This window comes from Corythoichthys intestinalis, chromosome 19, assembly GCF_030265065.1.
Source record: "Corythoichthys intestinalis isolate RoL2023-P3 chromosome 19, ASM3026506v1, whole genome shotgun sequence".
Classification (NCBI taxonomy): Eukaryota; Metazoa; Chordata; class Actinopteri; order Syngnathiformes; family Syngnathidae; genus Corythoichthys; species Corythoichthys intestinalis.
In genome coordinates this window covers 10,425,584-10,438,868 of record NC_080413.1, presented here as the reverse complement: position 1 = coordinate 10,438,868, position 13,285 = coordinate 10,425,584, and the positions used below count along the sequence as shown (strand labels likewise).

The 13,285-nt window shown below is 39.8% G+C and overlaps 1 protein-coding gene across 1 annotated transcript; it reads left to right on the top strand.

The window, feature by feature from the left end:
- Window positions 1–845: 845 nt before the first annotated feature.
- On the top strand, window positions 846–13,285 carry trmt6 (tRNA methyltransferase 6 non-catalytic subunit). The gene is made up of 12 exons (XM_057822986.1): window positions 846–1,143; window positions 2,679–2,812; window positions 6,300–6,409; window positions 7,445–7,536; window positions 7,604–7,687; window positions 7,758–7,882; window positions 8,065–8,235; window positions 8,377–8,495; window positions 11,386–11,471; window positions 12,462–12,564; window positions 12,783–12,869; window positions 12,942–13,285. The coding sequence occupies exons 1-12, from the start codon at window positions 1,034–1,036 to the stop codon at window positions 13,086–13,088; spliced, it is 1,368 nt and encodes a 455-aa protein (XP_057678969.1). The 5' UTR covers window positions 846–1,033; the 3' UTR covers window positions 13,089–13,285.

The following is a 13,285-nucleotide window of genomic DNA, read 5'->3' as shown; positions in this document are numbered from 1 at the left end:
TTTACCTAAAATAAATGCTAACTGCCCGGTTCTTTGCTCTTTTAACAAAGAATCGAGACTGTTTTACGTCCATATCTATAAAGAAATTAGGGGTTTAAGGATTTATTCACAAGAATTTTCAACGTGAAAAGCTCTTTGTGGGGATAAGGCGGCGCCACAGTGGCTTAAAGACTAGCAGCACATTCGACATATTTACGCAAAATAAATGCTAACTGCGCGGTTTTTGGGCTTTTAACCAAGAATCGAGACTGTTTTACATCAATATATAAAGAATTCAGGGATTTAAGCTTTTGCAACACCTAGCAAAAAGCATGGAATCACCAATCTCGGACGAGCACTTAGACATTTTATCGTGTAGAGCAAACCCGGAGAAAAAGCTTGAAAAAATAATGAATTAGTTCAAAAGTGCAACTCTTTAGCATTCAGAAACACCAAAAGAAATGAATAAAAAAACATTGTGGTGGTCAGTAAATGTTACACTGACAAACAAGGTCCTGGAACGAATTAGCTTTGTATGTTGCGGTACCACTGTATACATAAATGTTTTTTTTAATTATACTTTGGGAAAAAAGTGGGAAAAAAACGTGTTATATGTATACACATATATCTGTCTTTGCAATTCTAAATGTGAATAAATACATTGAACACACACACACACAAAATCGATTCTTCATGGTTTTTCAATTATCGCGGCGAGTTCTTGTCCCCCATTAACCGCGAAAAACGAGGGATCACGGTAATAGTAAAGGCCCCTGAGAGATTTTAATGAGTTACAATGGTAGTTGAGACTCCAGTTCAAGAGATGGCGGTAATGCGCAACCATTCATTTTGCTAACCATCAGAAAACAACACCAGAAGAAAAATCCTGCTACTACTCTCAGCCAGTTGCACTGGTCGCAGCTAAAGTGAAAGCTAACACGTGTTTGCCCCAGTTTATTCAACTGTACGCTTTAAAATAAACTGCAACTTTTATGAGTTACTGTTGTTTAAACATTCCCAATTCTGAGCCGTCAGTCGTCTAGGTTGAGCGATAATGGCGGACAACGGGGATGCAAAAGACTCCCTGCATATGATCAACGAGGGCGACAACGTTGTGTTGAAACGTGGAGATGTCTACAAAGCTGTACAAATAGAGTCGAGAAAGTAAGTCTAAAATTTCTGAATGTGTGCTGTTTTTGTCATGGTTTTTCTATTAGGCTTTTCAATTAGAAAACCCCGTCCTTGACGGCGCCTGACGTCAATAGCAGTGAAGAATGTTGACTCAATGCTAGACATCCCAGTTCAAATGGAATTGATGCTGCTTGTCACTGTCAATAGAAGGGAATGAGTTAAAAATGATATTATGAACAAGGATGGTGAAAGTGAAAGTAAGGGGACGTTTTTCCATGAGGTCAGACAACAAAATAGCATAACAGGTGTTAATTTTGAGTTTACATGATAAAGCCAGGGGTGAAAGTGGGCCAGAACGGTCAGGAACGCAGTTCCGGTATAAGATTCAGGGCTGGAACGCAGTTCCAGTATAAGATTCAGGGCCGGAACACAGTTCCGGTATAAGATTCAGGGCCGGAATGCTGTTCCGACACACGGTGCTTTGAGTCCGAAAATATAACGGCAGCTGTCAAAACGCTATGTTAAAAAAAAAAAAATGCTAAGCTGGCGCACATGCATTTCATCTCCAAGAAGAAAACAATCTACCAACATCAGATTTACATACACAAGTGTTAACAACAAGCATAATAAAGTGCTTGTGTAGCGTAATCATTTATCCGTTCATACTGACACGTGATCAGCGGAGATAGTTAGCTCTGATTGGGTCAAATATGGATGTTTTCTGGAACAATAAAAAAAAGAAAAAGGTTGTTGAATTGATGCGACAAAAAAAGGGCAATGCAACATAAAATGGATCAAATCTTTAAAAGCAAAGAAAGAGTTGAGGAGGATTATTTATATTATTTATTTTTATTTCCTCTGATGGGAAGATTCAGAACATCTTAGCTGTCAATTTGCAGTTTGGACTTATATTTGTTCATTTATGTTAGGCTAAAAAAGTCAATGTTTGCGTGATCTTCAAAATATATTCCATTTCACTCTGCGTAATATAAGTCATTTGTACCTGGTTTTCTGAATGTATGTTACTAATATCTTTTTTTTTTTTTTTTAAAGTAAATGTTTATATTAACTTTAATTTTAATATACATCCTATGTTCTTAAGTAGTTAAAATTGAGATTTGGCATTTAGTATGTGAGGAAATGAGGGAAAATAAAAATTAGGAGATGGAGGTTGGGGTTATTGCTGTTTTGGTTCACTTTTATTTTGCAAATCATTGAAAAAATTTTGAATGAAAATCAGTTTTTGTATGTGTTATAGAAATAACTGTGCCAAAACAGTTTTCTTTGCATTTCAGTAGTTTTAGGAGCCCCCCCACCCCCCCACCCCAAAAAAAAGGAAGAATAAAAAGATATAAATAAAATTGCTGACTCCATGGCGACCTTCACGTCGGGGAGTTCCGGCAAGAAATTCTAGCCGCTCTCACCCCTGGATAAAGCCAAGCAAACATTTTGTATTTTTTCAATGATAAACCTCGTACCTGTGTTAAAAACTGAGAGCCAGTCTGACAAAAGTTGTTTTGACTGCAAAATGGCGTCTAAAAGGCATATTTTCTCTGTTTTCACATCAGGAAAATCGTGTTTGAGAAGCAGTGGTTTTTCTTGGACAACGCCATTGGGCACCATTACAGCACTGCATTTGAAATTTCACCTGGAGGACAGTTGCAGCTTGCGAAACCAAAAGTCGTGCAAAGTGCTGGTTCTGGTAGGTATCGAGTAAAAGCTAAAGCCAAAATTAGTGTAATAGTCCACTTACGCATTGAGCAGTGCAGAATGTGAAACATACATTGGGGCTCATGCTGCTTAACCCAGGGTTTCTCTGAGTCATTACAAAGCATTAAAAGTCATAAAATGAATTTGTCACAATTCAGGCCGTAAAAAACATTAAATGTTCGAGGCATTGAAAATTGATGGTTAAAAAAAGTTGTTGTTTTTTTTACATAATTTATTAGAGTTCATCAGATAATATCGACATCAGGTTTTCATTATTGGTTTTGGACCAATATGCATGTTGCCTTCAAAGTGAAGGTCTTCTGCCTTTGTACAAGGGCTGGTCACAGCGTAGCACAGCAGTGATGCTTATTGACAATTGCTGATTGCAGATGCTTGGGATTTGTAATGTTAGCAGACCATTTGCATTCATGGTGCAAAAATTAAAAGAATAATTAATGATTGAAAATAATTTATAAACTCATTACCGTAATTTTCGGACTATAAGCCGCTACTTTATGCCTTCATTTTGAATCCTGCGGCTTATACTCCAGTGCGGCCTATTTGTTGATTTACTTGGGTTAATAGGTAACATTTTATTTGACAGCGGCATCATATGAATGTCATAATTATGACATGACACTATCATGGCCATTACCGAATGCTTATGAATGACAGATGTCATTAAGTGTCATCCGGCAAATTATGTTACTAACTCCATTTATGTCCAGCTCGGATATTTTACATCCTTTCAAAAGTGAGATAATTTGCCGGATAACGATGCCACCTTAGTAAGTCGGGCTTTTGTCATGTACCTGCCCCGGCTTCGGAGAAAGTAAATAAACCAAGAGGCGTGACAGCTAGCAGACATGCTAACCCGAACCGAGTGATGTTTTAAAGTCTTCGAAGCAGAAAATCACACATAACTAGCCCGGATCATTCGACACGTTGGCAGGGTTGTCGATTGTCTTTGCTGATCGGCAACCCGCCCGGCGGCGAGCAAGTTAGAGCTCGTCGTTCCCCTGCTGAGGGCAGAGGGCTGGTTTGCAGGGAAGCAGCTGGACAATGACCGCCGGACAAACCGGCCGACGTCGGAGGAGCGTGTAGCTGCCAAATGGTCAACACGAATATGGCAAAATAATGCTTTACTACACAGCCAATACGTAAACAGCGAGTGAGTCATAGGAGAGCGGCTGCATTTGTTGTGCAGCGAACATGACAGAATGTGTATGAGAGCTTTCCTACATGCCCATCCATGATCAAACGTAAGTAAATAGTCCTTTATTTAAAGAAAGTTTGTAATGTTTACTTTGTAATCGCTGTATTCGCGGCTATTTTTAACACAAAGTTGCAATTTCTGATCGGGTAGAAAATTTGACAGAACACCGGGCACGTGAAGAGGGTAATAAGCCGAGTATAGTGCTCTCCCGGTGGGGGGATGTGCAACAAGCCGCCGGTCGTCGGCCGAGTGGACAAGGAGCATGTCAGCCACAAAATGCAAGCCACCTCTGTATTAAAATGATCCCAGTATTTGACATAATACAAAACACGGTGTTTACTCGCTTCCTTTTAAGTTCAATGGACCCACAGTAGTAGGGCTTATTTTGGCCAATATCCGCCGGTGAATGGGAACCTTTTGAAACCCCAAAAAGGCTCACACGCCTCTCCCTGGTGCAGCAAGATATTTCTGCAGCCATTTGGCTGGCGTGATGCGAACAATAAACAAATTAATCTGCAAAATCAGCTGAATCCTTAGTCCTTCTCATACAACAGTACGGCTGGATAGTGAAGACGACTCCTTCTCCCGTACATGTCACAGCACCCTCTTTCTCAACTCGAGACTGTAGCCGGAAGTCACTCCTTTTCATGGCACGGGATTCAAAAATTGAATAAATAAAACGATGGCTTCCACACACATCCAAGCGGTCCATTTCATTCAGGAGCATAAAACACCGCGTGAAATATGAAATAAACATGCTTTTTGATGTCATACGCACTTTAATATAGATGTCTTTTCTTAGTTTGTATGTCTGAACTTTAATTCTTCGGTGTGTGGATGACCAATAAACATCTGTGAAAGGAAATGGAGTCAACACGAACATGTGCCGAGTGCATGCTTGCACACGCATGCACAAAAATCCAGTATGCATGCACGCCCGCAAACACGCAGCGATAAATCGCAGCTGGGGAAATCTCACTTTTGAATTGATGGAAAAGATCTGAGCTGTACATAAATGGAGTTAGTGACAAAATTTTCCAGATTACGCTTAACTTATTCACTCCCAGCCATTTTCACTGGTGCAACACCCATTTTACTGGATTTTGACTGATTTTGCCAGGCCCACAGAAAATTCTGTTCTATTGCTAGATAAACATGTAACCCACCAAAAGAAAGATTAGACTCTCTTCATCAGCAGGAAAAAAAAGTTCATATCTTTTTCCATTCTTTAGAAATCAGCATTAGAAAATAGCTTAGTTTGAGCAATTTTCCAATTTCTGATGAAAAAAACAGAGAAATTGAGCTTTTTGTAAAAGCATACATTTCAAACATAACTTTGACTTTAACACAGCTATTTTTTGCTTTAGTGACATCCCAAACATCTGAATGTTTTCCTTTTACAAATAACATAGACAACAAGACAAATAGAGCTTTTGATAGCAAAGTAACAATTTATTTACACATACAATAACTAACTGAGAGATGACGCTGTTGTGGCTGCGACAGCCGGGTAAACTTTTCCCTCATCGCCGCCTGTCTCATAAAGATGGATTTTTTTTGAGTCTCTGCGGGCTCTGCTTGGCAAGCAGTACGGACTCAACAGAATCGTCCGCTGCACTGGTGGTCCCGGTCGTTCTGCTCGGTCGTCCAGCGCCTGGCATCCTCCCGGTTGTTCTGCTACATCGTCCGCCGCCTGGCATCCTGGACATCCATTCGGTCGTCTTCCGCCGGCGCCCCACCCGTGCTGCCCGGCCGTTCGTTGCCGTTCAATCGGGTTACCAAATGCGCTACTGCCCTCCAGTGGCCAGTTTCATTGCTTTAAAATGGATTTTCAGCTGTGTGCTTTGGAGCTAAGTTCAATCAGAACCCAGAGATGTCTCTTGTGGAAAAAAAAGGTAAAAGACGTCTTTGGGACACTGAAACAATTAAAAATAGAACGTATTTATACGTTTTGGGAAGCAAATGAGTTAATCACATCTGTCATAAGCATTCATTAATACTCATGACAGTGTCATGTCATAATTATGATGGTCTTATGACGTCCTTGTCAAATTAAGTGTTACCATGTAAATATCCCATCGTACAGTGAGGACAACATCATTTTGTAGGACGGTGCTGCTTATCTATGAACAAATGCCGTCTTCGTGTCAAATTTGGTGGGTGGTGGTTTAGTCAGGTGCGCCTTTATAGTCCAAAATTTAGAGTAAATCATTTTTTGCTGATACCTGTAGAAACTCTGAAACCACAGTGTTTTCTCCCACAGACGCAAAAGAAGCTGGCACAGACAACCGTAACATCGTGGACGACGGCAAGTCACAGAAATTGACCCGGGACGACATTGAGACACTGAAAGAGCAAGGTCTGAAGGGTCAGGTACTGATAGAAGCTCATTGACGTCCTTCATGACACATGGAATACCTAGCGGTCGTGTACCATCATATATTTTCAGTTTGTTGTGGATTTAGAAATTGTATAGTCGTTATTAGAGATGTCCCGATCGATCGGGTCCGATCACGTCATTTTCAAAGAATCGGAATCGGCAAAAAAATATCGGCCATGCCTTTTTTTAATATATATATATATATATATATATATATTTTTTTTTTTTTTTAAATTAAATCGTTTTCTAATTGTATTTAATGTCACAGACATATGGTGTATCACGTTAAAATATTTAACGCAATTAATGCATGCGTTGTACGACCCACTCACGCATTGTCGCGCTCAATCTGTTACGGCGCCGTTTTACCTATATAGAGAGATATAAGGCAGCGTAAAATGAGTAGAATGCATTTTGGCAGCCTTTTTTTTAATTGGCTAAAGCCTTACAATTCCTCTCCCTATGATTAGGAAGCAAGGTAGCAATTGATCTTTTACTTAACAGCTTATGTTATTTCCCAACGCAGAGAAGATACAGTATATCAATTGGTACCACTATGCACAGTCATGGTTTCACTTCCCATCATGCATTTGGGCATGGCTACAGTATCATTTACTGAAAGCTCAACAAATACACTAGATGGCAATATTTAGTCACAATATACAAAGTCACAAGTCTTTCTATCCGTGGATCCCTCTCACACAAAGAATGTTAATAATGTAAATGCCATCTTGAGGATTTATTGTCATAATAAACAAATACAGTACTTATGTACTGTATGTATACTGTATATATTCGTCTGAGTTTTATTCATTTTTTTCTTAATGCATTGCCAAAATGAATATGATCGTGAAAAATTAGCGGGAATGATTGGAATTGAATCGGGAGGGGAAAAAAGCAATCGGATCGGGATATATCGGGATCGGGCAGATACTAAAACGATCGGGATCGGATCGGGAGCAAAAAAACATGATCGGAACAACCCTAGTCGTTATTTTTAATTGTAAACTTATATGTTTGTTCTGTAGGAAATCATCCAACAGCTTATAGACAACAGCTCCACCTTCAGGGATAAGACGGAATACGCCCAGGACAAGTACATAAAGAAGAAAAAGAAGAAGTGAGGCACAAAATCTAAAAATGAGTAAACTCAGAATATCAGTGGGTCATATCTGATGTTATTACAGATATGAGAACACAGTGACTATTCTAAAACCGACCTGCCGCATCCTGGCGCTCATGTATCATGGACGAGAGCCAGGCAAGATCTGGTGGGTTTTTTCGCCGCCGTCCAACAAAAATGTGCAACAGTGTGAGTAATGTTTCGTGTGTTTGATGCAGTCACTTGCGATATGATACGCTGGCCCAGATGCTGACTCTGGCCAACATCCATGCCGGAAGCAAAGTGTTGGTGTTTGAGATGTGCGCTGGCCTAGTGCTGGGGGCCGTCATGGAAAGAATGGGAGGTGGGGGACATCATTTTCATTCGAAAACATCACATTTATTACGGCATTAAATGTATGATACGAATAAAATTGTAATAAAAATAGACGCCATCTGGTGGTAGTAAATGCAGAATAAGTGCCTCCTCATTTTATTACCTTCACTTTGCATTTAACGACCGTCACTTCCCGTTTTTCTCATGCAGGCTACGGATCAGTGATCCAAATGTATCCAGGGGGTGCTCCGCTCCGGGCGGGAGTGGAGAACTTCGGCTTCCCCGCTCATTTCCACGACACACTGCATAACTTTCCCATCTGTCATGTCAACGCTTTGCTGGCAGGAACGCTGGACACCAGCACCAAAGAACCCAGTGCTGGTAAGGGTTCACACAGAAAACCTCACGTTTTTAAAATGAGCTCCAATTTGGGTGCAGTGTCCAAAATTCTAACTTTGCTAACATAACATATGAGTTTGTGTTTGTTCAAAAAAGTTATTTCCTGCGTACACGCATTCTCAGAGGCAACGCAGATCAAAACCGAGCAACATAACACTTCAGAGGATGGCGACAACATGGAGACGAATGCTAGTGGAGAACAACGTACTGACAGCGAACGCGAGCGAGACAGAGAGGCCAAGGTATGAAAAATCATTTTGTTTGATGGATTCTGTTAGATTTGAAGATACGGTTACTAGAGGTGTGCAAAATTTCCGATTCTTAGATTATTCACGATTCGACCGTGGAAGATTCGAGAACGATTCACAAACATCCGAATTCCGATTATTGAAATATGCCAATTAAAGCGGAAGTAGAACACACTCAGCGCGCCGTGCGGTCTTCGTGACGCAATGAGGAACGGAGCGAGAGTAGCTAAACATCATGCTTGTCATTACCCGGCCCCTTGGGTACTGCCAATGCTCAACTCACGGCTCTAGCTCAACTCATGCCACGAGATTAAAAAAAACACAACAACATACCTGACTTTAGCCGACAGCTGCTAATAAGTACATCCACATAATGTTACGGTAGATATCATTTATATAGGACAAGATGCAATATAGATTCGGTAGCGTTAGCAGCTACATCTACAGAAAGATGCGGGCGTTAGTAAACGGCCGCCATCTTAAAGCAGTACACGTCCCTGCAAGGCTGTTGTAGCGAACCTTCCAAGCGAACCTAATTAACTTTTTATCTAAAATACTCCTAAATCGGTAAACTATTGACTTGAATCTATCTTTAAAATAGTTTTAAAACTTTCACATGTAGAAAAAGACAAAAGGGAAATTATGGAATAACGGGAGCAATTTTAACAACTTTAACGGTTGATTCACAACATTAAATTAATTGAATGTAGTTTAAAGCTGCTGATACAGAATGGGGACTGGAGTTTTTTATTTACTGTTATTTTTGTATATTTGTTTACTGTTATATGTTAACTTGATACTGAAATAGTAGTTTGGTTTACCCTGAGAGTGTTTTTGAAAAATTTTGGAACTAATGTACAAAACATTTTTAAAAAATAAATAAATAAATAAATAAATAAAAGGAGGGGGGTGCATCAATAATTGTTTTATAATCGAATCGGAGCCTCTGAATCGTAATCGTAATCGAATCGTTAGGTGCCCAAAGATTCCCAGCTCTAACGGCTACGTACACCTAGGCTTGGCTAAAAAGAACACGCAGGAAGTCGATGTAACTTTTATGGAGGTTGGTAGTTGCAACACTCTTTATTCAGGGGAAAACAAAAGGATGCGAAGGACAGGGAAGCGTCATAGAACATAGAATAGAATACATAGACTACATGGGGGCCATATGGTCGAGGACGAAGGAAAGGCTGACGAGACAGAAGTTATCCTATCTGGTGACTAACTACACGTATTCCCCGGTTTACGGCGTACCCGACTTAGGTGATTTTGACTTTACGAGGCCGGAGTCTCGTCCGCGGTTTTGTCTCCAGTGGGTTTTATTTTTAAGTCCCGTAGCAGTGTCTCGTCCCCCACCTCTCAGCGTTTATGGTAAGTACAGTGTACTATTTGTCATTTAATTGTGTTATTTACGAGGCCTAAGTAATCTAAATGATTGATTTCTAATTTCTATGGATATCCGGTATTTCATTATACAATACTGTATGTGCGGTCGGCTTTCCTTTGGTGCACTCGGTCTTCTTTAGGGTTGCAGCTATCGATTATTTTAGTAGTCGATTATCTATCAGCTTGTTAGGTCGAATAATCGGATAATCGTATAAGGAACATTTCAAGATTGGATTTTCAAAATAGCATTAAATGCGAATACAAAGTAAAATTGCCGAGTGTTTCTTCAAACCACAAAAGAGCATTAAATGCGAATACAATGTAAAGTTGCCGAGTGTTTCTTCAAACTATGCAGAATTGCACTCTCATTTAAAAATAATAATTGATATACCCGAGCTTAGCCTCAAATGGTATAAAAAAATTAATGAGGATTGAAGTACAACAAGAGAACAATTGGCTAACTTGCATAGCAAAATTTCACTAGCTTAAATGCGAGAAAATGCCAACTTTTTTTTTTTTTTTTTTTTACAATGCTCTTAAGTTGTTAAACATGTTCCCTAAATATACCTATAAAATGAATTAAGAATGCATTAAAAATACTACCTCAAAGAAAAACTGACCTTATGTTGGTCTTAACAGGTAGCAGCTGGATTCAGCCATGTTAAATGAGTTATCTTATATTCATTGTTGCCACGAAAGAGCAGTATATCCACCCAAATAGATTAACCTAAATGCAAACACTTTCAAAGCAAACCATTACAAGGCCACCCTAATTAAACTAATACTCGTAGCAGCAAAATTTAATTCAAAGGTTTTTTCGAATCGAATTACTCGAGTTAATCAATTAATCATTGCAGCACTAGACTAGCTACTTTCTGTTAGTTTCGAGCGTTGCTTTCAGATTGGGAAAAGAGGCGAACGCCAGTAAGCATTTCAAGAAGGCTGAGAAACGGTAAACAGCTGATAGCTCATCCTGATAGCTCGGTGTTAGCCCACTAGCTTTTGTAGGAGCATTCATTTTCCCTGCTGGACCAGCGCCCTAATAGCTGCCGTTTTCCTTGTTGAATTGCCCAAAATTTGTACCTTATTTCTCTCGGTATTATTGTGCAGCCATTGAGGTATGTTTTTGTAAGCAAATATGTCTCTAGTGATCAACTTTATAGCATTATTGTGTGTTCATAGTTTGATGGTGATAAAATTAGTGAATGTCAGTTGTAAGAAGAACTATGGGGAGATTGATCGATCTATCTTGTTTCTTAGTTTTATTAATATGATGCATAATACATGTTTTTGGATAGCTATTTTGAGATTTAAGGTGTTTATAGGGGTACTTTAAGGGTTAATTCCGACTTACGCAAAAATTCGGGTTACGTCACCAGCATAGGTACGGAACTCGTTCGTAACCCGGCGACTACCTGTATTATAAAAGAAGCATAAATGCTAACTCTGTGATCAATAATTTTGATTCATTGGTTCAATGCTCTTTTAATTGTTTTAGGCTGAGATCAAGAGGATGAAGCAGGAGGAGAGGCGCAAGAAACTAGAGGCGGCGGCAGCCCTGTTAGAAGGCAGGAACGCAGACGGGTGAGAACAGATGACCAACATGCTATAAGTCACGGGCCACATTCATTGCAATTATAAGTCATGTGGGCAGGACCATTTTTCATCAAATAAGATAACGCACTGTCTGGCATTGACAGCGCTAGACGTCCAATCCATTCTCTCACATTCAATTGCAATTCAATGGCGGGATGCCGGGCAGGTGGCTATTGTCAACAAACCCGTAGCCCTGTACCCAGTTGAGAGTTCGAGAAAAAGTGTGATTCCATTACTAGGAGTGCAAAAACAGATTTAAGAAGTGGTTTGCATCGCCAAACTTCACTACTGCTGCAAGTTTTGTTGCAACCTGGGAGATAATAAAGTGTGGGAAACCGTTCACAGACGGTGAGTACATGAAGGAGACATTCATCAACATATCAGAACACCTATTTGCAAACTTCAGAAACGAAACCGAAATAATTCTGAGAATCAAAGACATGCCCAGATTAGGGGCTTGTTATGCACGTTCCATTTTGTTTTTCGAAACCTCAAAATAAAAATGGCGGAAAAAATCTGTATTTCTTTATTCCATTTCTTTAATTTCCTAAAAGCAATGAAACTATTCATTAATATTGTAATGAAATTAAACTTGAGGTGGCAACATTCAACGTGGTGCGTTGGATGTACTGCATGGAAAATAAACAATAAATCATGAAGGCTCATTATATATTTTTAGCCAACGTAGTCATTTTGATAGTCGGCTAATATAGCTAATACAGATGTATACAGCATGTGTTGCTTTCATTATAAGGCTTATATAAGGCTTTTAATTTTTTTGCGGCTCCAGACACATTTCTTTTCTTGTATTTTTTTGGTCCAATATGTCTCTTTCAACATTTTGGCTTGCCGACCCCTGTGTTAACATATCAGTAATCTTTTTGCTACAAAGTATTGCGATACAGCCTTTACGATCTTTTGTTACACCCCTTTTAAATCCACTTTTATCGTTTGTGTTGATTTTCTGCCTCTTCATAGATTGGTCATCGCCTCCCGCTTCCACCCGTGTCCCGTCCTGATGTGCCTTCTCAAGTTTTTGTCTCCCTCCAGACCATTTGTGGTCTACTCACAGTATAAAGAAGTGAGCTCAATGTTTTGCAACTATTATTATTATTTAAGACGCGTCGCTTTACTGCTAGCCCCTTGTGTGGGAAATTAATTTCCTTTAGCGAGAAAACATGTCTTTATCCAATGACGAAATTAAACGGAAGCAATTGCCGTAAGAATTTAATACTAGAGTGCTCTAAAGTGAAGTGTAAAAAAGTAAATCTGTGTTACTTTTTCGTGCCATCTGTGCAGTCGCTGGTCGAGTGCTTCACCAAACTAAAGGAGCAAGGTGTCGCCGTCAATCTCCGTCTGTCCGACACCTGGTTGCGGCATTATCAGGTTACTTTCTACCCTTCAGAAGTCATCATCTTACCCTTAATGCGCCCTGACCTGTTTATTTTTTCTCCCCAGGTGCTGCCTAACAGGACGCATCCTATGCTTCTGATGAGCGGCGGTGGCGGTTACATCCTATCGGGCATCACTGTGGCAACGGAGCAGACAGACCAGACTAAACCGGAGGAGCCGGCGGCAAAAAAACAAAAACTGACAGAAAGCTGAAGGACCCGCTTCATACCCTCGTTTGTGTTTTGAGGGCACATCAGCAACTTGGCTGGCGGGAGTGTCTGTTTGGATTCATCACCAGCCTGTTATACAAGGAGAGGCCGCAATACAGACACACTCTAGTTTTCTTGCTTTATAATATTTTTTTTTTGTAATATAGTGACTGAATCTTCACAAAATTAAAATATTCTGAT

What these genes read in the sequence shown, in the direction of transcription:
- trmt6 (XM_057822986.1), top strand. Translation starts at nt 1,034, where the DNA reads ATGGCGGACAACGGGGATGCAAAAGACTCCCTGCATATGATCAACGAG. An exon ending in CGTCATGGAAAGAATGGGAG is followed by an intron (nt 7,883 to 8,064) that starts GTGGGGGACATC and finishes TTTCTCATGCAG; the next exon opens with GCTACGGATCAGTGATCCAA. An exon ending in CCTGGTTGCGGCATTATCAG is followed by an intron (nt 12,870 to 12,941) that starts GTTACTTTCTAC and finishes TTTTCTCCCCAG; the next exon opens with GTGCTGCCTAACAGGACGCA.